Raw genomic sequence first — 19,223 nt, forward strand, 5'->3', positions numbered from 1 at the left:
GGACTCGATGGCCTTGTAGGCCCCTTCCAACTTTGCTACTGTATGATTCTATGATAAGTGTTCTGGATCGGTACCGATGAACTTTCATGAGCAAGTGGTCCTTAATAAATAGTTTGAAGTCATTCCAACATGCAGTAGTGCTGTGAAATGCTCTTTGCCACCTGGTGCTCCCTAGTTTTAGCTGTTCAGCTTTCAGCACCTTAATGCTTAAGCCGTGGGAAACAGGTGCACTTTTGTGATTTATCTGCAATGCTGCTTTAAAATATGTGGATCAGCAATAGTCGTTTGTTTTCTTCCATGCTAACTACCTGCCAGCAAATGATAAAACATGAAGAATTTATTGCAGTTGGTTTTTTGTAGCCCATTTATCTTCCTTATCTAGCTGCTTCTTTTTCTTCCCCTTCCCCTTTCAGTTTCTGATTCACTGTGAAGGCACAAGGTTCACAGAGCAAAAACACAAAATCAGCATGCAGGTGGCAGAAGCCAAAGGCCTGCCCAAACTCAAGCATCATCTCCTGCCACGGACAAAAGGATTTGCTGTCACCGTCCAGTGTTTGAGAAATGTAGGTAAGAAATGACAAACAGAACAAATTCTAAGACTGTTTTAAATTTCTTTTCATAGTTAGCTGTGTTCCACAATTAAATAGGTTTCTAGAAACTGTGCTATCTCCAGTATATGAGGCAGTAAGCCTGTGTGCACCAGTTGCTGGGGAACATGGGTGGAAGGGTGCTGTTGCACCATGTCCTGCTTGTTCATCCCTGGCTGATGGCTGGTTGGCCACTGTGTGAACAGAGTGCTGGACTAGATGGACCCTTGGTCCAGCAGGGCACTTCTTATGTTCTTATGAAGTAGCAGTTGCCTCTTGTTCACATCAGTAACTAAATGAGCCAGTTTTCTGCAGATGTTATAAGAAAGTTCTGTTCACTTACTGTTGGCTTGTGATAATCTCAAAGCAATGCTATCGTTCTTCCTTCAAATTCCTCCTGAAAACCCAGTTCAGGCTATCTTCTAGAGTCTATATACAGTATATACACCAACACACACACACACACACACCACAGATCCTTTGCTCCTCACTTTGAAGAAAACAAACCATCATTTGAGTTGTTTATAGTTTCCCATCATTTTGGCCAAACCAGGAAAATGTGGGTAACAACTTTGAAACAAGCTAGGATATTAAACCATGGTTTAAAGTTAACTTAATACTCTTGCTTGTTCTGAAGGTGTTAATGGTTGTTCCATGATTTGGACAAAATAGGGAACTGCAGTTAATGGAAGATGTCCTGGTTTGTGTGCTCCAGTAGCAAAAGATCTAAACCCCCCCTCTTTTTGGGGGGCTTATGGACCTCTTTTAAAGTGCAGTGTATGTTGATGTCATATAGAACAAAAGCAACAATTTGTTTAGCTTGCACAACCTCTCTATTGATGGAACCCTGCAAGCATGCAATAAAATTGCTTAACCATGATAGACAGTTCTTTATTGCCCAAGCGGTGCTTCAATATTTGCAGTCATGATGTATAAACAGTGAGGTGTGAACGCACATTATATTAATCTCATCTTAGATTCCACCCCCCCCCCCTTCATTTTTGTTTGCTTTTGAAAAGAACTGCAAGAGTTGACTGCCAGAGCTGGAAGAGTGAAGTCATCTATTTTCATTGACTTTGCTTAATATCAAATGTGAATAAGCAAACCTTCTCTTGGGGGAGGGGAGTATTCCCCCTCGTTTGATGTGTCCTTAATTATCCATTTTGGGTGTGAAAAAAGAAGCTGCTTCAAATGAAGCTTCGAAAATAATAGTGTTGTTATGCCTGCTTGGTTCAAACATCATGGCCACCATGAGCATCCTGTTGGCTTGAGCACCCCATTGGCTTGCGGGCGTCTCTCTCACAATGGTCTGCAGATCATGCTTTGAAACTGTGTTTGGAAGTGGGTTAGCAAACCATGGTTTGGAGGCTGCTTTAGTTCACCTTAGCTTGCCTGAACTGATTGTCCCAGCAAATTATGGCTGGCTGTGGAATGCTGGGAGTTGTAGGAGTTCTGTCTGTCTAAACATGCATAGATTGTATTCTAAATCCATTTAATATTAAGTACCATATTCAAAGAAACGAAGTGTTCCATGAAAGATAGGAGCACACGATATTGTACATTACAGGCTCTTTTCACAGGATATGTAGAGTGCTAGGTTAGTAATAGAGAACTTAATATATGTAGTCATGTTCTTTGTTAGCATGAAAAGTAAATTCTGTTAAGCTATAATGGCTGAACTTGGAAATTAGTTCGCTGTGATCACAGAAAGGTTTACAGGTGCAAAGCAAATAATTCTGCTCATTTGTTATCCTTTAAAACAATATATGAGGGAAGCATTTTTAAAAGTGCTGCATATACACAAGCTTAAGCAGTAATGTGATGATCTATAATTTCTTGAGAGAATGGTGGGTGTTGGGAAATCTGGATTTCAATTATTTTCAGTTTCTTTTCAGATTTGTCTGATGTTTTTTACCTTCCAAAGGGATGAGGGTTTCATGGGCCTCTCCTGTTCTCATCTTTTTGTTCTACAACATCATGTGTATTTTTTGTCCTTTTTAGCGAGGGGGCTTCCAGGTGAGGCTTTAATTGTGCAATCACCCTGCCTCATTCATGGAATTTAAACGAGGACTCAAAGATGATGTAGTCTTCCATTTCTAATCCTTTCATGTTTTCCCACCACTTTCCCCATCTTTGTTCTATCACAGAAAAATGTTAACAAGAGAAAGAAAGAATAGATGCACAATGTTTTTTGATTGGTAGCAGTAAGAGCTGTCTGTCTGGAATCACCTAAGGCACAGACTGTAAATCTGGTGTATCCCTAAATACTAGGCCCACTGTGTATGGGGGTGGGTGAGAGCAAGCACAAAATGGCTTCTTCAAGTATGCCAATGCAGCTATATTTTGTGACTTGTGTTTGTTCCCACAGTTGTTGGAGATCTTCTATATTGGATTGTGGATTGTGTTCAGTTTCTCAACACAGAGAGAGTACACTGCCATTAGCCACCATATTTGCAATATCTTTCATCTCCTCATTACCTATCCTGTTTCTGAAGTAATTTGGAATATTACCAGATTTTGGAGGGAAATAATTCTGCCATCCATGCCTTGGGGATGGGCAGCTTCACATGTTTAATTTGGGCCTATTTTTTCTGCATAATGCTTCCTATCTTGTATTTCCTTGCCTTGAAAAATATTGTGCATTTAAACAAACAAACCCACTTTTTGATTTGCAACATCAGTAGGCAGAAAGATGTGGGGGTTTGCTCTACATTGTGTGTGTCCCCCAAACAGCTTTTTTCATACACAGACATATTTTTTATTTGCATATTGGGGCTTATTTACAATTGGACCAAACAATAAAGAGCAAGGTAAATGACATGATATTTAGGAGCTTGGCTGTTCCCGTGAGACAATGTCAGCAACATCCACCCTGAATGAAATGTTTATCAAAAAATAAAATAAAACTTCAAGTAAACCTGAAATCAGAGTTGAAAATTTCCTCTGTGATAACAACTAGGCCTTTGGACTATGGTAGGAGGCTGATATGAACTGGCAAGTTTAATTGCAGATTGACTTTACATCATTAGTTCTATTGGCAGCTGAACAAGCACTACAGTTCATTCTTTTGAAAGGCTCTCCTCTCTCCGCACTTTCCTCAGATCCCTAATTCATTTTGTCAGTTCTTCTTGCATTACAGCCTTGCATACTGCTGTTATTGGATTATCCGTCGCTTCCAGAAAGTGAAAGCGCAATCTCCAGAGGACATTTTTCATTTTCATTTTACTTGCAGTATTTCAAATCCTCCTAGTTTCTGGAGTTGCAGTCCTTCTTTTGTGTTCACTTAGGCTTTGAACTCTGAATAAGTCTGTAAACTGCTGAGTGCTTTAAATAAAATGCCTCTTCCTGCCATTCTCTTAGGTAACTGTATGTGCGAAGAGGAATCATCCCTCTCTCTGTGCCATTGACAGAAGCAATTCTGTCAGTAATTAATAAGACTTCACCCTTGTCTCTTGACTAAAGAAGGTCTTCATTGTTATCGCTTTGATAAACCCAATGAGCGATGATGATGATGATGATGGCAGCAAGTTTTTTAAACTATCCTTCATCCAAAAGTGTCAGGGCAGTGTACAAAACAAGACCCCAACATGGACTTTAAATAATGTTCATTGAGGTGACCTAGTAATTATAAAAATTGATCTGTGACAGCAACTCACATTGTGGTACCTTTGTTTTCCTTTCTAGTTTCAGCTGTGTACGATTCTACACTGAACTTTAGAAATAATGAAAATCCAACTTTACTAGGAATTTTAAATGGGAAAAAATACCATGCAGACTTATATGTCAGGCAAGTATATTACTGTTTCTGTCTGTAATACACTGGTGTGGCACATTAAACTAGTAGCCATTTACTGCAGTTTTGGCTCAGTAGTATGCCTTTACAATGGAATATGTCCACCTATATGTCCACACACAACCTCCTTTTTGTCGAGTTGACACTGTTTAAATGCCATGCTAAATGAAAGCAAGTGGTTTTTCTTCTTCAATCAGTGCTCCCCTTTTACTGTTTGTAGGCGGATTCCATTAGAAGAAGTCCCGGAAGATGAGGAGGAATGTTCTCATTGGCTTCATAAACTCTATCAAGAAAAGGTTGGTTTAAGATTTAGCAGCTCTTGTAATGCTTACGTTTCTGCATGGATTTTAGCCTCTTTCTAGGCACCATTTTCTCTTGCAATGCTTGTGTTGAGCTGTATTTCCTTAATGCATTTTAAAAAAGCAACTGCTCATAACTTTTTGTGAACCGCCCAGAGAGCTCCGGCTATTGGGCGGTATAGAAATGTAATAAATAAATAAATAAATAAACTAGCAGACGGAAGAGCAAAGGAGAGGAGAGGCCGCCTTGCGAGCATAATGAATCTGCTGCTTTCTTCTATGGCCACACACAAAATGCACCTGCTAATGGAACTAGTATTATCAGGTGTGCCATAAACCATGCACAAGCCATTATATCCAACACCCCTTTTCACTTTTTCTTTACTCTCCTGCTTCAAATCCTCTATCCATTTGTTTATATTAATCTGTCTACTTGGGCAATTGGCTGACAGCGCTTCAATTTGATTAGAAACTGTGAAGCTATCGTGTTACAAAGAGAGGAAGTGTACTCTTCCATCCCACCTCCAGAAGTGGTGGTACACAAAGCTCTTCCCTCACTTGTCTTCACTGTTATAGTCTGAAAAAAATGCTTTGTAAAGAAACGTGACAAATGCAATTATTTTGCTAACCATACTCTCCCCCCCCCCCCCAGAAGTACTTTTAATGTCTCTTCTCAAAGTATAATTATTCAGGCAAGTTCTCTAGAGGGGTAATATGGGTTAGTGGTTAGAAGGTTTGGATGTATGCTAGGAATATAAGGATTCAAATCCCTGTTCAGCCATAAAATGCATTAGGTGATCTTGGGCCAATACTGTCCCAAGATAAAATGAGGAAATCACACGTACAGCTCTCTGGCGTCTTTTTAGAACACTTCCAGTAACAAAAATAGGGAGCAAAGAGAGGTGGGGAGGAAGTGTCTCAGCTCACAAGATAAAAGAAAAAAGCAGATGTGGAGTTAAGTGAATTGACTTTTGTACAAGGTAAGGATCAAGTGTAAAACATACATTCACATATAAGCATTAATACATGCCATGAACATAGCTATAGGTACATAAATTAGCTTAAGTGTGCATACATTGTTTACGTAAGTGTTGCTGACACCAGAAATCATTTTACGGGACACATTGAACTCTGATTGGTGACATCTGATTGCGCGTGTCTTTTTTAAATCCACTGTTTAAAAACTGGGATGAATTTATGTAATCAATTTATGAGGCAGTGCTATTAATCCATCAGCCTTTCTATGCTACATGTTTATTCTTTGGTAATAGCAATTCAAGACACTCCAGCTGTGCTGTTGATAAAAAAATTCTATACCAAGATCTATACCTGGAAACATTCTTTGGTTTTGGTTTAATTGTCTTAGAGATGAGAGCTCTTTGAAAATGCAGAGTTGGTGAGTCAGGGCCTGACAGCCTAAAGGTAGGAAATAGCACGTTTATGAAGTTTGTTTCCTCTGAGATATTCCTCCACACCAAGAGACACACCTGAGAGAGAGAGAGAGAGAGAGAGAGAGAGAGATATTCTTTCAGGACTGACCTGGAATTCATAGGTTGAATATATGCATGAAAGGAGAGAACTGTTCATATAGCTGGTGCTTTGCTTTCACTTCTTGCTGCAGCGGTTTCCATGGCCAGATAGGCAGCAGAATTTAAAACAGTACTGTAGTTTGTCTCTTTGGATAGTAGGAGCTACTTGGGAATAGAAAGCTGAGGTTACATGTGCATTTCTGTCCCTCGGTGTTTAAGAGCTCCGGCTATTGGGTGGTATAGAAATGTAATAAATAAATAAATAAATAAATAAATAAATAAATAAATAAATAAATTCCATTCTTGGGTTTCTGGGCCAAGTTAAGAGAGAATAGTGAGGTGGGAAATTGGGTATTAATGGGAACAAGGATTTTGCGTTGCATGCTGAGAGAATGGTGTGGGAGGATGTAGATCTACAGATGAGTGTACCTTCTACCACTTGATGTCTTGTGTCTTTCCTTTTTGCCCCAATCAGGACTCCTTTCAAGAGGAATACTACAGGACAGGAGCATATCCGGGCACTCCAATAGTTCCACCTCGGCGGCCATGGACTCTCTTGAATTGGCTTTTCTGGGCCTTATTGCTGCTCTTTCCTCTGTTCAAGCTGCTCATGGACATGATCAGCAGTGGCTCGTCACTGACGCTTGCTACTTTTGCCTTTGTCTTCGTGGCAAGTGAGTTATGCACAAATTTAAAGGTGCATCTGGAAAAGAACCCTCACAAGAAAAGAGGCTCTCTTTGCATTATGCCTGTAGTTCATTCTCTTGAACATGTATTCAGCAGTTAGATGCACGCATATGTATTTGGCTCAGAGCTCCATCCCACCTACATATTTTTCCTGGTTTTCCCTCAAATTATCCCACTTTGTTTCCATAGCGTATGAAAGTTTGCAAACTTACATCTGTGTGCTTGTACGTCCCAAGCCTCTTTATACCACTCCTGTAGCACATTGCTTTTGAGGAAAGTAAATCCCATTGAAGATGCACAGCTTGAACATACGCCTTTTGCCCAATACTGGGCCTCATCAGCGGTGCCAGTTCTCGACAGGGCAACAGGAAAGTCCCCTTGGGATGATGCGCTCGGGAGTGAGGGGCGAAGCGGTCGGCCTTCCAGAGGCGGCAGAGAGAGAGAGGCCCGGGTGACGCAGGGCGTCCCTCCCTCTCTCCATGGCTCCTCCTTAGGAAAAGCTCCTGGGTGCGGAAAGAGGGGAAATCTTTCCAGCCCCCTCCCTCACCATTTCTCTCCCCTCCAAGCACAGTTGAAATCAATGCGATTTACTTTTGAGTAAATCTCTTTCGTCAGCAATACTGCCCCTTGAAAACCCGCCCACAGAACATCGGATTGAAAACGAGGGATGCAAATACATGTTACAGCTTGAGTGGTGTGTTTTCACATTACCAGAAGAACCGGACTTTCCGTGCACCAAAATATGTCACTAAGGGGAGGGGGGAGAACCACAATCACAGCAGGAAATGGTTGGTATCATAGGAGTCCTTTGCCCTGACAGCAGACTATAACATTAGCATCATCTGAGTCCTTTGCAAGCAGTTCGCTGCGACAGCAGACTATAAGGCTGGTATGATAAAGCTTTCAGTCATGGGATAATGGGGTGGGTGGGAGAGGAACACCATGCATTAGCTTCCCCCATAGACTGCTCTGAAGTTTCACTGCATTATTATACTAATGATTACTGAAACGTCACTGCACTATTATAGATCACTGGAATGTATTTTTTTCCTCCCCTGTGAATTATTGTTGCTTTTTAAACCTGCAGAACTGGACTGGGAAGTGCCTCTTAAAAAATCAAACTGAAGAACTAATGATTTTACTTCCAGCCAGGGAGCAAAAGTAGAAAGGACCACATTGACGCTGGCAGGTTTTGAAATGCTCTCATGTTTGAGTCTCAGAATGAACCAGGCTAACCCGGGTTTTTCTTTTCTTTTGTTTTTTGTTAAAAAGTATTCAAGACAGCGAACCTTTAGGTACATAACAGTGCAGGATCCCCTTCGGTACGCAACAGGACGTGCCTGATTTTAAAACTTTGCAGTTGTAAAAGAACACACCCAGAGCAACCTTTTCAAAAGCAGTTAGGAGAAGTATATGGTATTAGCTTGTGGGCGCTCGCAGATGAGGCTTATTGAGAGCCAGTGTGGTGTAGTGGTTAGCGTGTTCGGCTGGGACTTTGGTGATCTGAGTTCTAGGCCCCCTCAGCCACAAAGCCTGTTGGGTGACTTTGAGTCAGGCAGTAACTCTCAGCCTAACCTACCTCACAGAGTTGTTGTGAGGATAAAATGGAGGAGGGGGAACATGCATGGCTCCTTGGAAGAAAGGCAATATATAAATATAACAAATAATAATAATAATGATGATGATGTGCAGTTGCCCTGCCCCATTGTCTTCACTTTGGAGCCCTCCCGTGTTTTTCTGCAGCTGCTTCTGACTTTTCTCTTAGCAGAATAGAAATTTGTGAAGGAGGAAATTGCACAATGCCTTTTTCTTATTATCACTAGGAGCCTTCAGTCTGGAAGGATATGGATTTCCAGATACCACAAAGTCTTGTGCATTACTCAAGCAAATATTTTTTGATAAGGAGCGTTCTTTCTTTCTTTCTTTCTTTAGGGCAGGGTGTATTAAGAGAGTATAATTTTTAGCTCTGGTGGCTCAGAATGAGGGTATTTCCAAATGGAGGACTCCTAGTGATACAATCAAGACATTGAATTAGTTTACCTGACACGCTAAGCCACCCTGAGAATAAGACAGCACGGGTTGGTTCTTTGCTCACTAACCTGGTAGAAGATCGGGTGCTCTGCATATTTCCCCCTTCAGTCCTCCTGCTTGGTCCCGGCATGTGTTCCAGGCACCTTTGTGGCAGAACTCTTCAGTCCCCACGTCAGCACCCTTTCTGCTTTTGGTCTGCTGGTGTTGCTGGCTACCAAAGAAAACTTCTCCCCACCCCACCCCACCCGCCAGCATATCAGTTTGCCAAATTCCATTAATTTTCTGAACCCTTATGAACATCGCAGTACATTCACCAACTTTTTGATTCCATTTCTTTATATTTGAAATTATTTATATTCCATATTGTTGAGCTTTTCTGCAATAAAGTATAATTGCTTAGATTAAGGGCTATAGGACTGCTGCAGCTAACCCAACATTCCTCTTTAGTTGTGGTTAAAGCTCATGTGTCACGTACAGAGAAACTCAGATCTTTAGTAATCCAAGCTTCTCCTTGATATAGAATTTTTGCATATTAGCCTCAGTCTGTTTCAAGGAATTCATGTTGAACATCCAGATCCTCTTCAGAGGATACACACACACACACACACACACACACACACACACACACACACACACTCTCTTCTACTGAGAGTCAGTGCATTCACACTTAAAAATGACATTGAATATATGTGTATTGTATATTGTGGATGCATGTTAATAACAGGCGCTTCTGGAAAACTTTGCACCTTGCTTTTGATCTCAGATTCAGCCATCATGAATCTTTCTGAAATATTATCAGATCAATTCATGTCTTAATGTTAGAACTGGAATAAACTGAAGATACAAAAGCAATTTATTTCTTTGCAATAGAAAAACTCAATATAGGGGTATGGATTGCAGATGTATATTTTCTCTAACCACAAAAATAACATCCTGGAGATATTCTTTTACAAATCATTTAAATCCCTAGCTGGCAACTAGCTTTGCCAGTGGATCCCTTCATGCATACATTAGGATATGGGAACCACAGGAGGGGGGAACTGCTTGCTCCTCTCAACTAGCCAATCTCCTCCTCCTCCTCCTCCTCACCACCAGACATCACAGCTTCTTTCCTTCTCATCCCCTATCCTTAAAAACCAGTTTCTCTCTTTTTCTCCTCTTCCTTCCTACCATTTCTGGCCAGACCATTAAAGTCATTGCATATGGGGTCATTGCCTAGCAACAGAACATGCTGTTTTACTGATTCATGGAAATCTAGAACAATATGGAAGGTCATCAATGGGCAACAGGGAGACCTAGTTGTTGATAGGTTCTGCTTGATGGAAGGCTTTGTTTTGGGCACTGGTAATACGTTTCAGGAAGGAGATAAGGCCCTAAGAATGGAGAAGCACAGATAACATGAGGCAGGGGAGGCAGGATTAGGTGTTGGTCTCCTTCTCTCATCTCCCTTTTCGCTATTTTGAGCGTGGGGCCAATGATTTCATTTGTTTTATTTATTTATTACATTTTTATACCGCCCAATAGCCGAAGCTCTCCGGGCGGTTCATGGAGGCACCATTCTTGCTACGGCCTCCTCCTTTGTTTCTCCCTCACCTGCCCCAAATCTGTCTTCATGCGTCCCGTGCTCTCTTAGAACCTCATAATTTAGATACAGAACTGGGGAGCTGGAAGGCACAAATGTTTTGGCAGAGATGTACTTATTCTCATGTCTTCCATTCTTACATGGCCTAATTACTTAACAATTACTCAGGGTGTGTGTGTGTGGGATGGGAGCAGGGATAAGAACCATGTTTAGGGCACTAAAATGCTGCCTGTTGTATTTTTTTCCCTGCATCTCCCATCACAGGCTTGTGAATTCTCAGCAGGCATCATGCACACATTTTCAAGTCTGTTTTTACAACCATAACATAGAATCATAGAATAGCAGAGTTGGAAGGAGCCTACAAGGCCATCGAGTCCAACCCCCTGCTCAATGCAGGAATCCACCCTAAAGCATCCCTGACAGATGGTTGTCCAGCTGCCTCTTGAATGCCTCTAGTGTGGGAGAGCCCACCACCTCCCTAGGTAACTGATTCCATTGTTTTACATATGTACATATGTCGTACATATGTACATTGTTGTACATATAGAGATGTTTTGTATTTAAGGGAAAAGATGCATCCAATTCCAAACATTTACTCTTGACCAGAACGCTTACAGCCCTGCTTTCAATTGCAGGATATAGAGTGTGTGCTTTCTCCCCTACAGAAGACTTCTGAAGATTGATCCTGGTATTTACCAGTTAAGGCATTTGAAATCATGGGTTTGGAAAGGTTTCTGTCTGAGACAGTGCAGAGGAACTGGGCTAGACGTGATACTAGTCTGAGATGATGGCACTGGACCAGTTCAAGTGACTGATCTACATGAGGTTGTACACTTTTATTGCATGGGGGGGCATGGCGAGGGGGTCATCCCAATAATTGCCTATGAACAGCTTTGCATGTCACCTGCACATACTGACCCACGTTAGTTAACCAGGCAGTGAAGTGTCATGACACTTGTCCTTATGGCAAGTGAAATGGAGGATTCTTTCATTGAACAGAGGTGCAGTATTCTCCAGACTGGAAGAAAAACGGCTCAGGCTGGCCAAGTGAATCTGTCCCTAATATAAGGCGGCCACCTTTATATGGAAATAAGCCAAGAGGGCTGGGTTTTTTTTGGGGGGGGGCAGGATTGGTGCAGTGAGTGTCATAGAAGCTCTTCTGTTTAAAAATTTGCATGTCTCTTTCCCCGTATAAGAGACAGGAGCAACTTGTCTTATGTCTTGAGGCAAGGTTGCATCAGCAGTGATTGTTTACAGAGCTATTAACAGTATTGTGGTAGTCCCATGTTCAGTGCCAGAAGGACTGTGCTGTTTTTTTAAGGTGGGGATCTATTATTATTATTATTATTATTATTATTATTATTATTATTATTATTATTATTCCACCTTTTACCTAATACTGGGACCCAAAACATCAAGATGATGCTTCTGAGTATTTAATGCTAAGAGCATCAGAGATGTTATGGATTGTTTCCAGATCATACATTTTACAGGCAAGAGAATGAGCTTGTCTTAAAAATAAACATGAAAAATGATGAGAGATATAAAACTGCATGATCACAATTATGATTTGGGTTGGTGTGAAGGTAGAGGCTGCATCCATTGATTTTTGTAATGGAAAGGTTGTTAATGATATCTTCTGTCAGTAATGTAATGATACTTCTCCGTGGATTGTAAGATGAAGATCCTAACAGAACGCTCTATGTTTTTGAAGCCTTTGCCTCTGCAGACACACCATCTGAGCTCCCACTAGGTCAGTGGTTCTCAACCTTCCTAATGCCGCGACCCTTTAATACAGTTCCTCATGTTGTGGTGACCTCCAACCATAAAATTATTTTCGTTCTTCTCTACACGATCCATTGTCATGGGATGGTTTGCTAATGAAAATAATACATAACAATAGCTTTAATAATACAAAAGATGATACATGACATAGTTCAGTCAATACAGTTTCCTAAACCATCGGAAATATGTGTTTTCCAATGGTCTTAGGCGACCCCTGTGAAAGCGTCGTTCGACCCCCAAAGGGGTCCCGACCCACAGGTTGAGAACCGCTGCACTAGGTGGTATGGTAAGGCTTGGAAAGCAGGTGAGGGGGAGGCAGGTCTTCTATCTCGCACATGACTGGAATTTTATTCTTCTCAGAATCTCCTCCATGAAGTGTTTCAGAGGAAGTTGCAAGAAGCCATCTACTGGCCAGCAAAGGAATAACCTCTCTATAGCAAATTAATTCACTGATGTCTCTGAATAGAAAATGTAGCTGTTGCTATCAGGAAAGCCAAGTACATTTATTTTCTATCCAGTTTATATCCAGAAGATTTTAATTTTCTATGCAACTGCCTATTTTGACCCCTCCTAAGCTGTTGTTTTGTGGTTAATAATTCCTCTGGTTGATACCTGAATCGTTTTTGTGAATTTCAGCTGAGCAATCTGGGAAAGGAAGTGAATCACAGTATTTGCTACTGTTTATATTTCAAAACTGGGAAAACTACCATAACTCTCTGGGTTAATGTGTAATATAACATTGTCAAAATCATTTTCTATGATCAAACAGTGAACATACTTGCCTGTTGATTTAAGTCAGCCTAATCACCATTGAAACTATCATGAATTAAGTCATGTGTGCTTGTCGTTTATGGCAATACTTTTTCCCCTGTGGTGAAGCTTTCCTCTAATGATATGCACTCTGCCAGTAAGTACCAAAACCTTTCCAGTTCCATGGCCATGGTGGGTAGCGAGGTGTAATCTCAGCTTTTTTTACATTAGGCATTATAAAATGGCACCAATACCTTTAGGGTTGTGCTAAGCCCTTCAATTTGCTGGCGTGCTCTTTTGAAGAATCAGTGGGGGGAAAAGCTCCCCCGTTCTGCTTAATTGTAGCTATCGTGACAGCCCCATGTGTCTACAGTTCACCTTGGTCCCAATTCCACTATAGGTAGTCACGACTAAATATCATTGAAATGAATGGATCAAGTTAGTTACAACGAAATCAAGCCTTCCTGGAAGCAATGGGATGTGTGCTTAACCTCCACTAGAGCGGGACTTCATTGCCTGAAGGTGGGCTTGTGAGAAAGGCAGAAGAGGAAGCACAGTCAAAAAAAGGGGGGGGGGTTCTCTTTCCTTCTCTCCTTCCCTTCCACCCTTACCTGGTATGTCACTCTTTGTTGTGGTTCCTGTTAACACTTTCCTCTCTTCCTTCCTCCTACCTGAAAGATCTGTTTCAAGCTAAAACAAGAGAAGCTGTGGGAATTTGGGTTAGTAGCTTGTTAGGAAGGCAGTACCTGGACTCCTACTGGGTAGTGTAACTCCTTTTAGTGCCGTCAACAGCAGAGTTGGCCCCAGTAGAATGCCTTTTACATAAGAGCATGAGCATGCATTTTTGATTGAATTGTGCATGTGTTTCTGTGTGTGTGTGTGTGGATGTGTCTGTGCTTTTCTTTCTTTCTCTCTGTCTCTCTCCCTTCCTTCTTTCTAGGACTCTGCTAGGTGACTATTGGTTTAAGGACCTTGGAGAAGGCTTGAAGCTAGTAAGTGAAATTGTTTGAGCTCATCCAGCAGCCAGGAGTTTCCAAGGGAAATTAGAACAATAGCAGTGGGATTGGATATGAGAACTTTGAACCTGTGGTTTTCCTCTTTGCCAAGCTGCTGCTGGGATTCCAATTATTTTATTTTTAAGTAAACCTTTATGTAAAACATCCAGGACAATAAGATTTCCCTGACTTGCTTTGTTTCATCTTTAGCAAGGAAGAATATTTTAAAGTTTTATTAATTCAAGTTTTAAAATTATAGTAACATTCCTGCATTCTGCAACTATCACTTATCTAGCAGATGCGCAGTAACAAAGAACAGCCAAGAGGTGGGTAGAGCAGTATCCCAGTCTGAAAACTAGGCTAGAGGCTGGCCAGGAACTGCCTCGGGAATATTCTCCATTTATTTCATTGCAGTTGATATGGGAATCCATTGAGAAGAATAAGATGTGGGCAGAACCGGTGACTACAAAATTGCATTTTTGGTTGCCATTTGCAAAGTGGCCACCAGTCAGGATACAGATGAGAATATGTTGATGTCATCATGTTTTACGGGGATTTGGAATGCAAGCTGAGCGGGACAGCCCAGATAAGAGGCTTCTTGTTGACATGATGATGATGGTGATGATGGAACCTTGTTGGGGTCTACATTCCTGCAGTGGATGTGGCCAGAGCCCAAAGTTGAGCTGAATAATGGATGGTGACTATTAGCTTTGTTCAGGATGCAGGGCGGGGTGGGTGTGGGGAGTGGAGGGAGGAGAGCTCTTCATCCTGTCATTCTCCCTCCCTCCCTCCCTTCCTCAGGTTTGCAGTTGGGGGACACAGTAAATAACATCAATATTCCAGAGTGGAGTGGAGGTGGTCAGGGGCATGGTCAGGGGTGATCTGGAGACCTGGATTGAAAGGCCTGGAGATCCACATTGGCCCCACTAGCCAGAGGTTTTCCACCTCCGTCCTAGACAAGCTATTTTAAAAAACAGCTGATACATCACATTCTTGTTATTGCTCCCACTGAAATCAGTGGAGACTTTTTCTCCACAGATGTTCAATTCCTGGCATCTCCAGTAAAAAGGGTCAAGTAGGTCATCAGAAAGAGTTTTGCTTGCCTGACACATTGGAGAGGTAGTTCCAGTCAGAATAGCCAAAACTGGGTGATACAAATAAATAGTACTTCCTATGTACTGTGTGTGTGTGTGTGTGTGCGTGCACGCGCATGCACACACATAATCCTAATGGTTGTAGTAAATTATTTGTTGCATTTCCTGCCTCTGGAGTGTCATGATACACTACAGGATTTAGAGTGTTTGGTCTGAAGCAATTTGACTATATTTTACCCTGGTTTTGTTTGATTTATACCCACATTTTTACCAAGAAAATGGCACTGAAAAGGCATCTACTTCACAGGGTTTTTGTTATGACCTTCCCTGTGAGTCAAAATACAACCGGAGCATTCTAATGTGGGGAAATGCTTTGCTTTTGGTCATTGATGCTGTTCAGACGACACATTAAGCTATGGTGGTGAAGCTTTTTGAGCTAAACATTATGGCTTAGTGTGTCATGTGAACCATTCCTAATCCTGGTGGCTACATAACCATGGTCTAACCATTTTTCTGCAAATCTGAGCAGGCCCAATGCAGTGTGTATCTAATGTGGGCTTTTCTTTTTTTAAAAAAATGAGAGCTCTATAGCCAGCATTGATGTGCACTTGAGAGGTGCTAATCATTTTCCTATACCTGTTGGGATCCTTATTGGATTTTACCGTTTGCTAGTGAGCTGACCTTTGTAGAGATTAGTGTTGTATAGATTAGGTGCATGATTAAATTGAGTGCTTTTAAGTCCCCTTGCTTTTTCAAGAGGGTAGAGACATGCTCAGATCTATCCTATTGGCTTTGAAGTGTTTGATTTGGGCTAGATTATGCCCTGGGTTTCTGATGCTTCAGCTTTAGTAGCCATAGATGCAAGGACTGGCAAAAATCACAGCAGAGATCCTTGACTAGTTTTCTTGTACGTCACAGATTGACTTGCCAAAGAGATACTTCCCATGGCCCACTCATTCAGCCCCAAGCAGCAACTGCAGTTTCCATTTGCAATATGGCTTAATGGCCAGGATCCAGTGACCTCCTCTTTCCGAATTATCTTAACTTACGGCTTTTGCACACAGTCGAGCTACAGCCAGGCTCTGCTCCGTGCGGAAGCTTGCTTCAGCCTTCACACCTAGCTCAGCCTTCCTGTAGATGTGGACTTCAACTCCCATCAGCCCCAACCAGCACAGCTAATGATCAGAAATTCTGGGAGTTGCTGTCCAAAATATCTGGAAGGCACCAGCTTGGGGAAGGGTTACATGGTTTGTGCAAGGACTTGCATGTCATTTGTGGAACTGCACAGCTATGTTTTCTTACGCTTCTGACCAATAAGCTGGAGTTTGGTCATCTGAACCTATTTTGGTCCTTTGAGAACCACATGGGATGGATTCTTTTTTCTATTGTTGTAATCAAATGGCACTACTAAGACCACTTTCCGTCTCCTTGTCTAGAGCTGCTGTCTTGCCTCTGATGGCTGGTTCTGCTCCTGAAACTGTGTAACGCTAGCACTCAGTGCCATTCTGTGAAGCCTGTAAAGCCAGACTTGCTGGGCAAGCATGAAGTTTTTCTGAGTTAATTGGTTTTCTATAGTTTGAAACCTATGTTGACTTCATAACAAATGTTTTTTTTTTTAAATTAGGAATATAAGGAGAGCCATGCTAGATCAGAACAAGGGTCCATCTGGTACAGCACTCTGTTCACACAGTGGCCAACCAGTTGGCAACCAGGAACCAATAAACAGGATGCGGGTTCAATAACACTCTCCCGCCCATGTTCCTTAGCAACTGGTGTATATAGGCTTACTGCCTCTGATACTGGAGGTGGTACACAACCAACAGGACTAGTAGCCATTCATAGCCTTCTCCTCCAGGAATTTATCAAACTCCTCTTTAAAGCCATCTGAATTGGTGGTCATCACTACATTTTGTGGTAATGAGTTCCATATGCGCAGTGTCAAGAAGTACTTCTTTTTATCTGTCCTGAATCTCCCACCAATCAGCTTCATGGGATGACCCCATTGTGTTCTGGTATTATGAGAGGAATTGTAGTGTCATGAGAGAGGGATTGTAACTAGGGATGTGCACTGCCTCCGGCCAAAGCCCCAAATCTGAGGTGAGGTGGTCCAGTCCGGGCCTGAATACAAGGCGATACCAGACTCTGAAATGGCCTCCGAGGCAGGTGGGTGGGCGTGAAACTATGCACAGCCCTAATGGTAACACTGACTGAAACATTTCTGCTCCATGCACAACGCCATTTTAGCATTTTTGCTGTTGAACCGTAACATTAAACATTGCACTGTCATTCCTGCTAGAGTAGACAAGTAAGTTCATCATGTCTTATAGGCTCCATAATATGAGTTCAGTAAGAGATAGAACTTGACTTAAATAAAATAAAGTAAAAGTAAAACTGACTTAAATAAAAAAAAAGTAAAAGTAAAATCTTTGCAGGTAAAGATGGGGAAATGGTTTCCTTTTGCCCTTTATTGGGATTTAACCAGTGCTCCAGCATGCCGTACAACCACACCTGTAGTAGTCTTCCATTTATCTATTTAAGAACTATAATCAGTTGTACTTTAAATCAGGAGTCAACATTTTAAAGGCTGCAATTCTATTCCTGCTTACCTAGGAGCGAGTCCCATTGAATTCAGTGGGTCTTACTTCTGCATGGACATGGATAGGATTGTACTGTTAATTGCCTTTTTATTTTTAAAAACAAAGAACCACAGTGCAATTTGTAATTTGGTTTCAAAATCTTTGTTCTGCATACTCTTGTTCCTGGAAATTGCTGTAAAGTAGTGTTGTTGGCCGCTTAACACTGAACAAGATACCTTGACACTGAGAGAAGGAGGAAGGCTTTGGAGAATAACTTCTCTGATCACATCCCTAGCAGTAGAGGGTATATGAATGATTGTGAATGAGTGACATAGCTAGAATAGGCAATAAGTATTCTTGTGCACCAAAAAAAAAAAAAAAAAGTATTTGACAGCCAGCAGGTTGCACTTTTGCTTTTGTACATTGCAGCCCCACATCCTTAGCTGTACTTTTGTATAACTTTAGACAAAACCATTTTGTGTACCCAAAGGGTCATGGAAGTTCATTCTTTTTTGCATAATGTTCTAAGGTTGCCCATGATTAATAAGGCAACACAGTGTTTTTGATATTATTTTCTAGCTATTTGAAGGCAGATTTGCTGTCGGTTAGGCTTCTTTCTTGGATGGTGCTTAACAAAAATGTCTCCTTTTTCTTACTTCAGCTTCAGCTGGTGTTCGATGGATGATAGGTGCTACAGAAATTAACAGAGGCTCGGCTTATGGCAACCACGGTCACAAGGGAAAACGGAAGTGAACTCTCCAAAGACTGCTTCATACCCAAAGGGAAGACACACACCTGCTGCGAACTGTTGTGCACATCATTCTCCTTCAAATACGAAGACGAGGAAGCCTAACGGAGAGATGGCCATAGATGAGCTGGATTCATTCTCTTCTTCCCCCAACCCTTCCTGCTGGGGATATTAGTCACCCTTCTGCACATGATTTGATCATTATTTTCCAATCCAATTTTTTTAAAAAAATCTTTTTTTCACAGGAAGTGTCTCTTTTTAAAAAAATTAATATATATATATATATATATAGATAGATAGATATGCGCACAAAGACACCGTAGCAAGCATTTGAAGAAATTAATTTCTTTTCTCTTGCTCCCTTCCAAATCTTTTATGGGTTAACAGCGGCGGATAAGATGACTAAATAGATATTCTGTATCTAAGAAAATAAGAGCCCTGCTAGATCAGACCAAAGGGACAACAAGTCTAGCATTCTGTTCGAACAGTGGCCAAACAGAAAGCTCAGCAGATGGCTTTGGAAAGCTCATGAGCAGAACATGGGGACAACAGCCCCCTCCTGCAGTTGTTCCACTCCGATACTGGAGGTAATATACAGCCAACATTATTAGTAGCCGTTGATGGCCTTATCCTCTATGAATTTGCCTGTTCCCCTTTTAAAGCTGTCCAAACTGGCGGCTACCACTACATCTTGTGGAAGTGAATTCCATAGTATAACTATGTGGGAAGACATAGCTCCTTCTATCTGGAATGTCCCACCCTTAGAC

At 41.5% G+C, this 19,223-nt stretch overlaps 1 protein-coding gene across 1 annotated transcript in view; it reads left to right on the forward strand.

Moving 5' to 3' along the window:
* AGPAT4 (1-acylglycerol-3-phosphate O-acyltransferase 4) overlaps nt 1-18,666 on the forward strand; it is a 69,967-nt gene extending 51,301 nt beyond the window's left edge. Inside the window, exons 5-9 of the mRNA XM_063125677.1 lie at nt 414-567; nt 4,272-4,374; nt 4,601-4,676; nt 6,684-6,882; nt 18,370-18,666. Coding sequence (XP_062981747.1) covers nt 414-567; nt 4,272-4,374; nt 4,601-4,676; nt 6,684-6,882; nt 18,370-18,461 — 624 coding nt within the window. The 3' untranslated portion in view covers nt 18,462-18,666. The remainder of the gene's footprint in view (nt 1-413; nt 568-4,271; nt 4,375-4,600; nt 4,677-6,683; nt 6,883-18,369) is intronic.
* Nucleotides 18,667-19,223: the final 557 nt, after the last annotated feature.

This window comes from Elgaria multicarinata, chromosome 4 (assembly GCF_023053635.1).
Source record: "Elgaria multicarinata webbii isolate HBS135686 ecotype San Diego chromosome 4, rElgMul1.1.pri, whole genome shotgun sequence".
Lineage (NCBI taxonomy): Eukaryota > Metazoa > Chordata > Lepidosauria > Squamata > Anguidae > Elgaria > Elgaria multicarinata.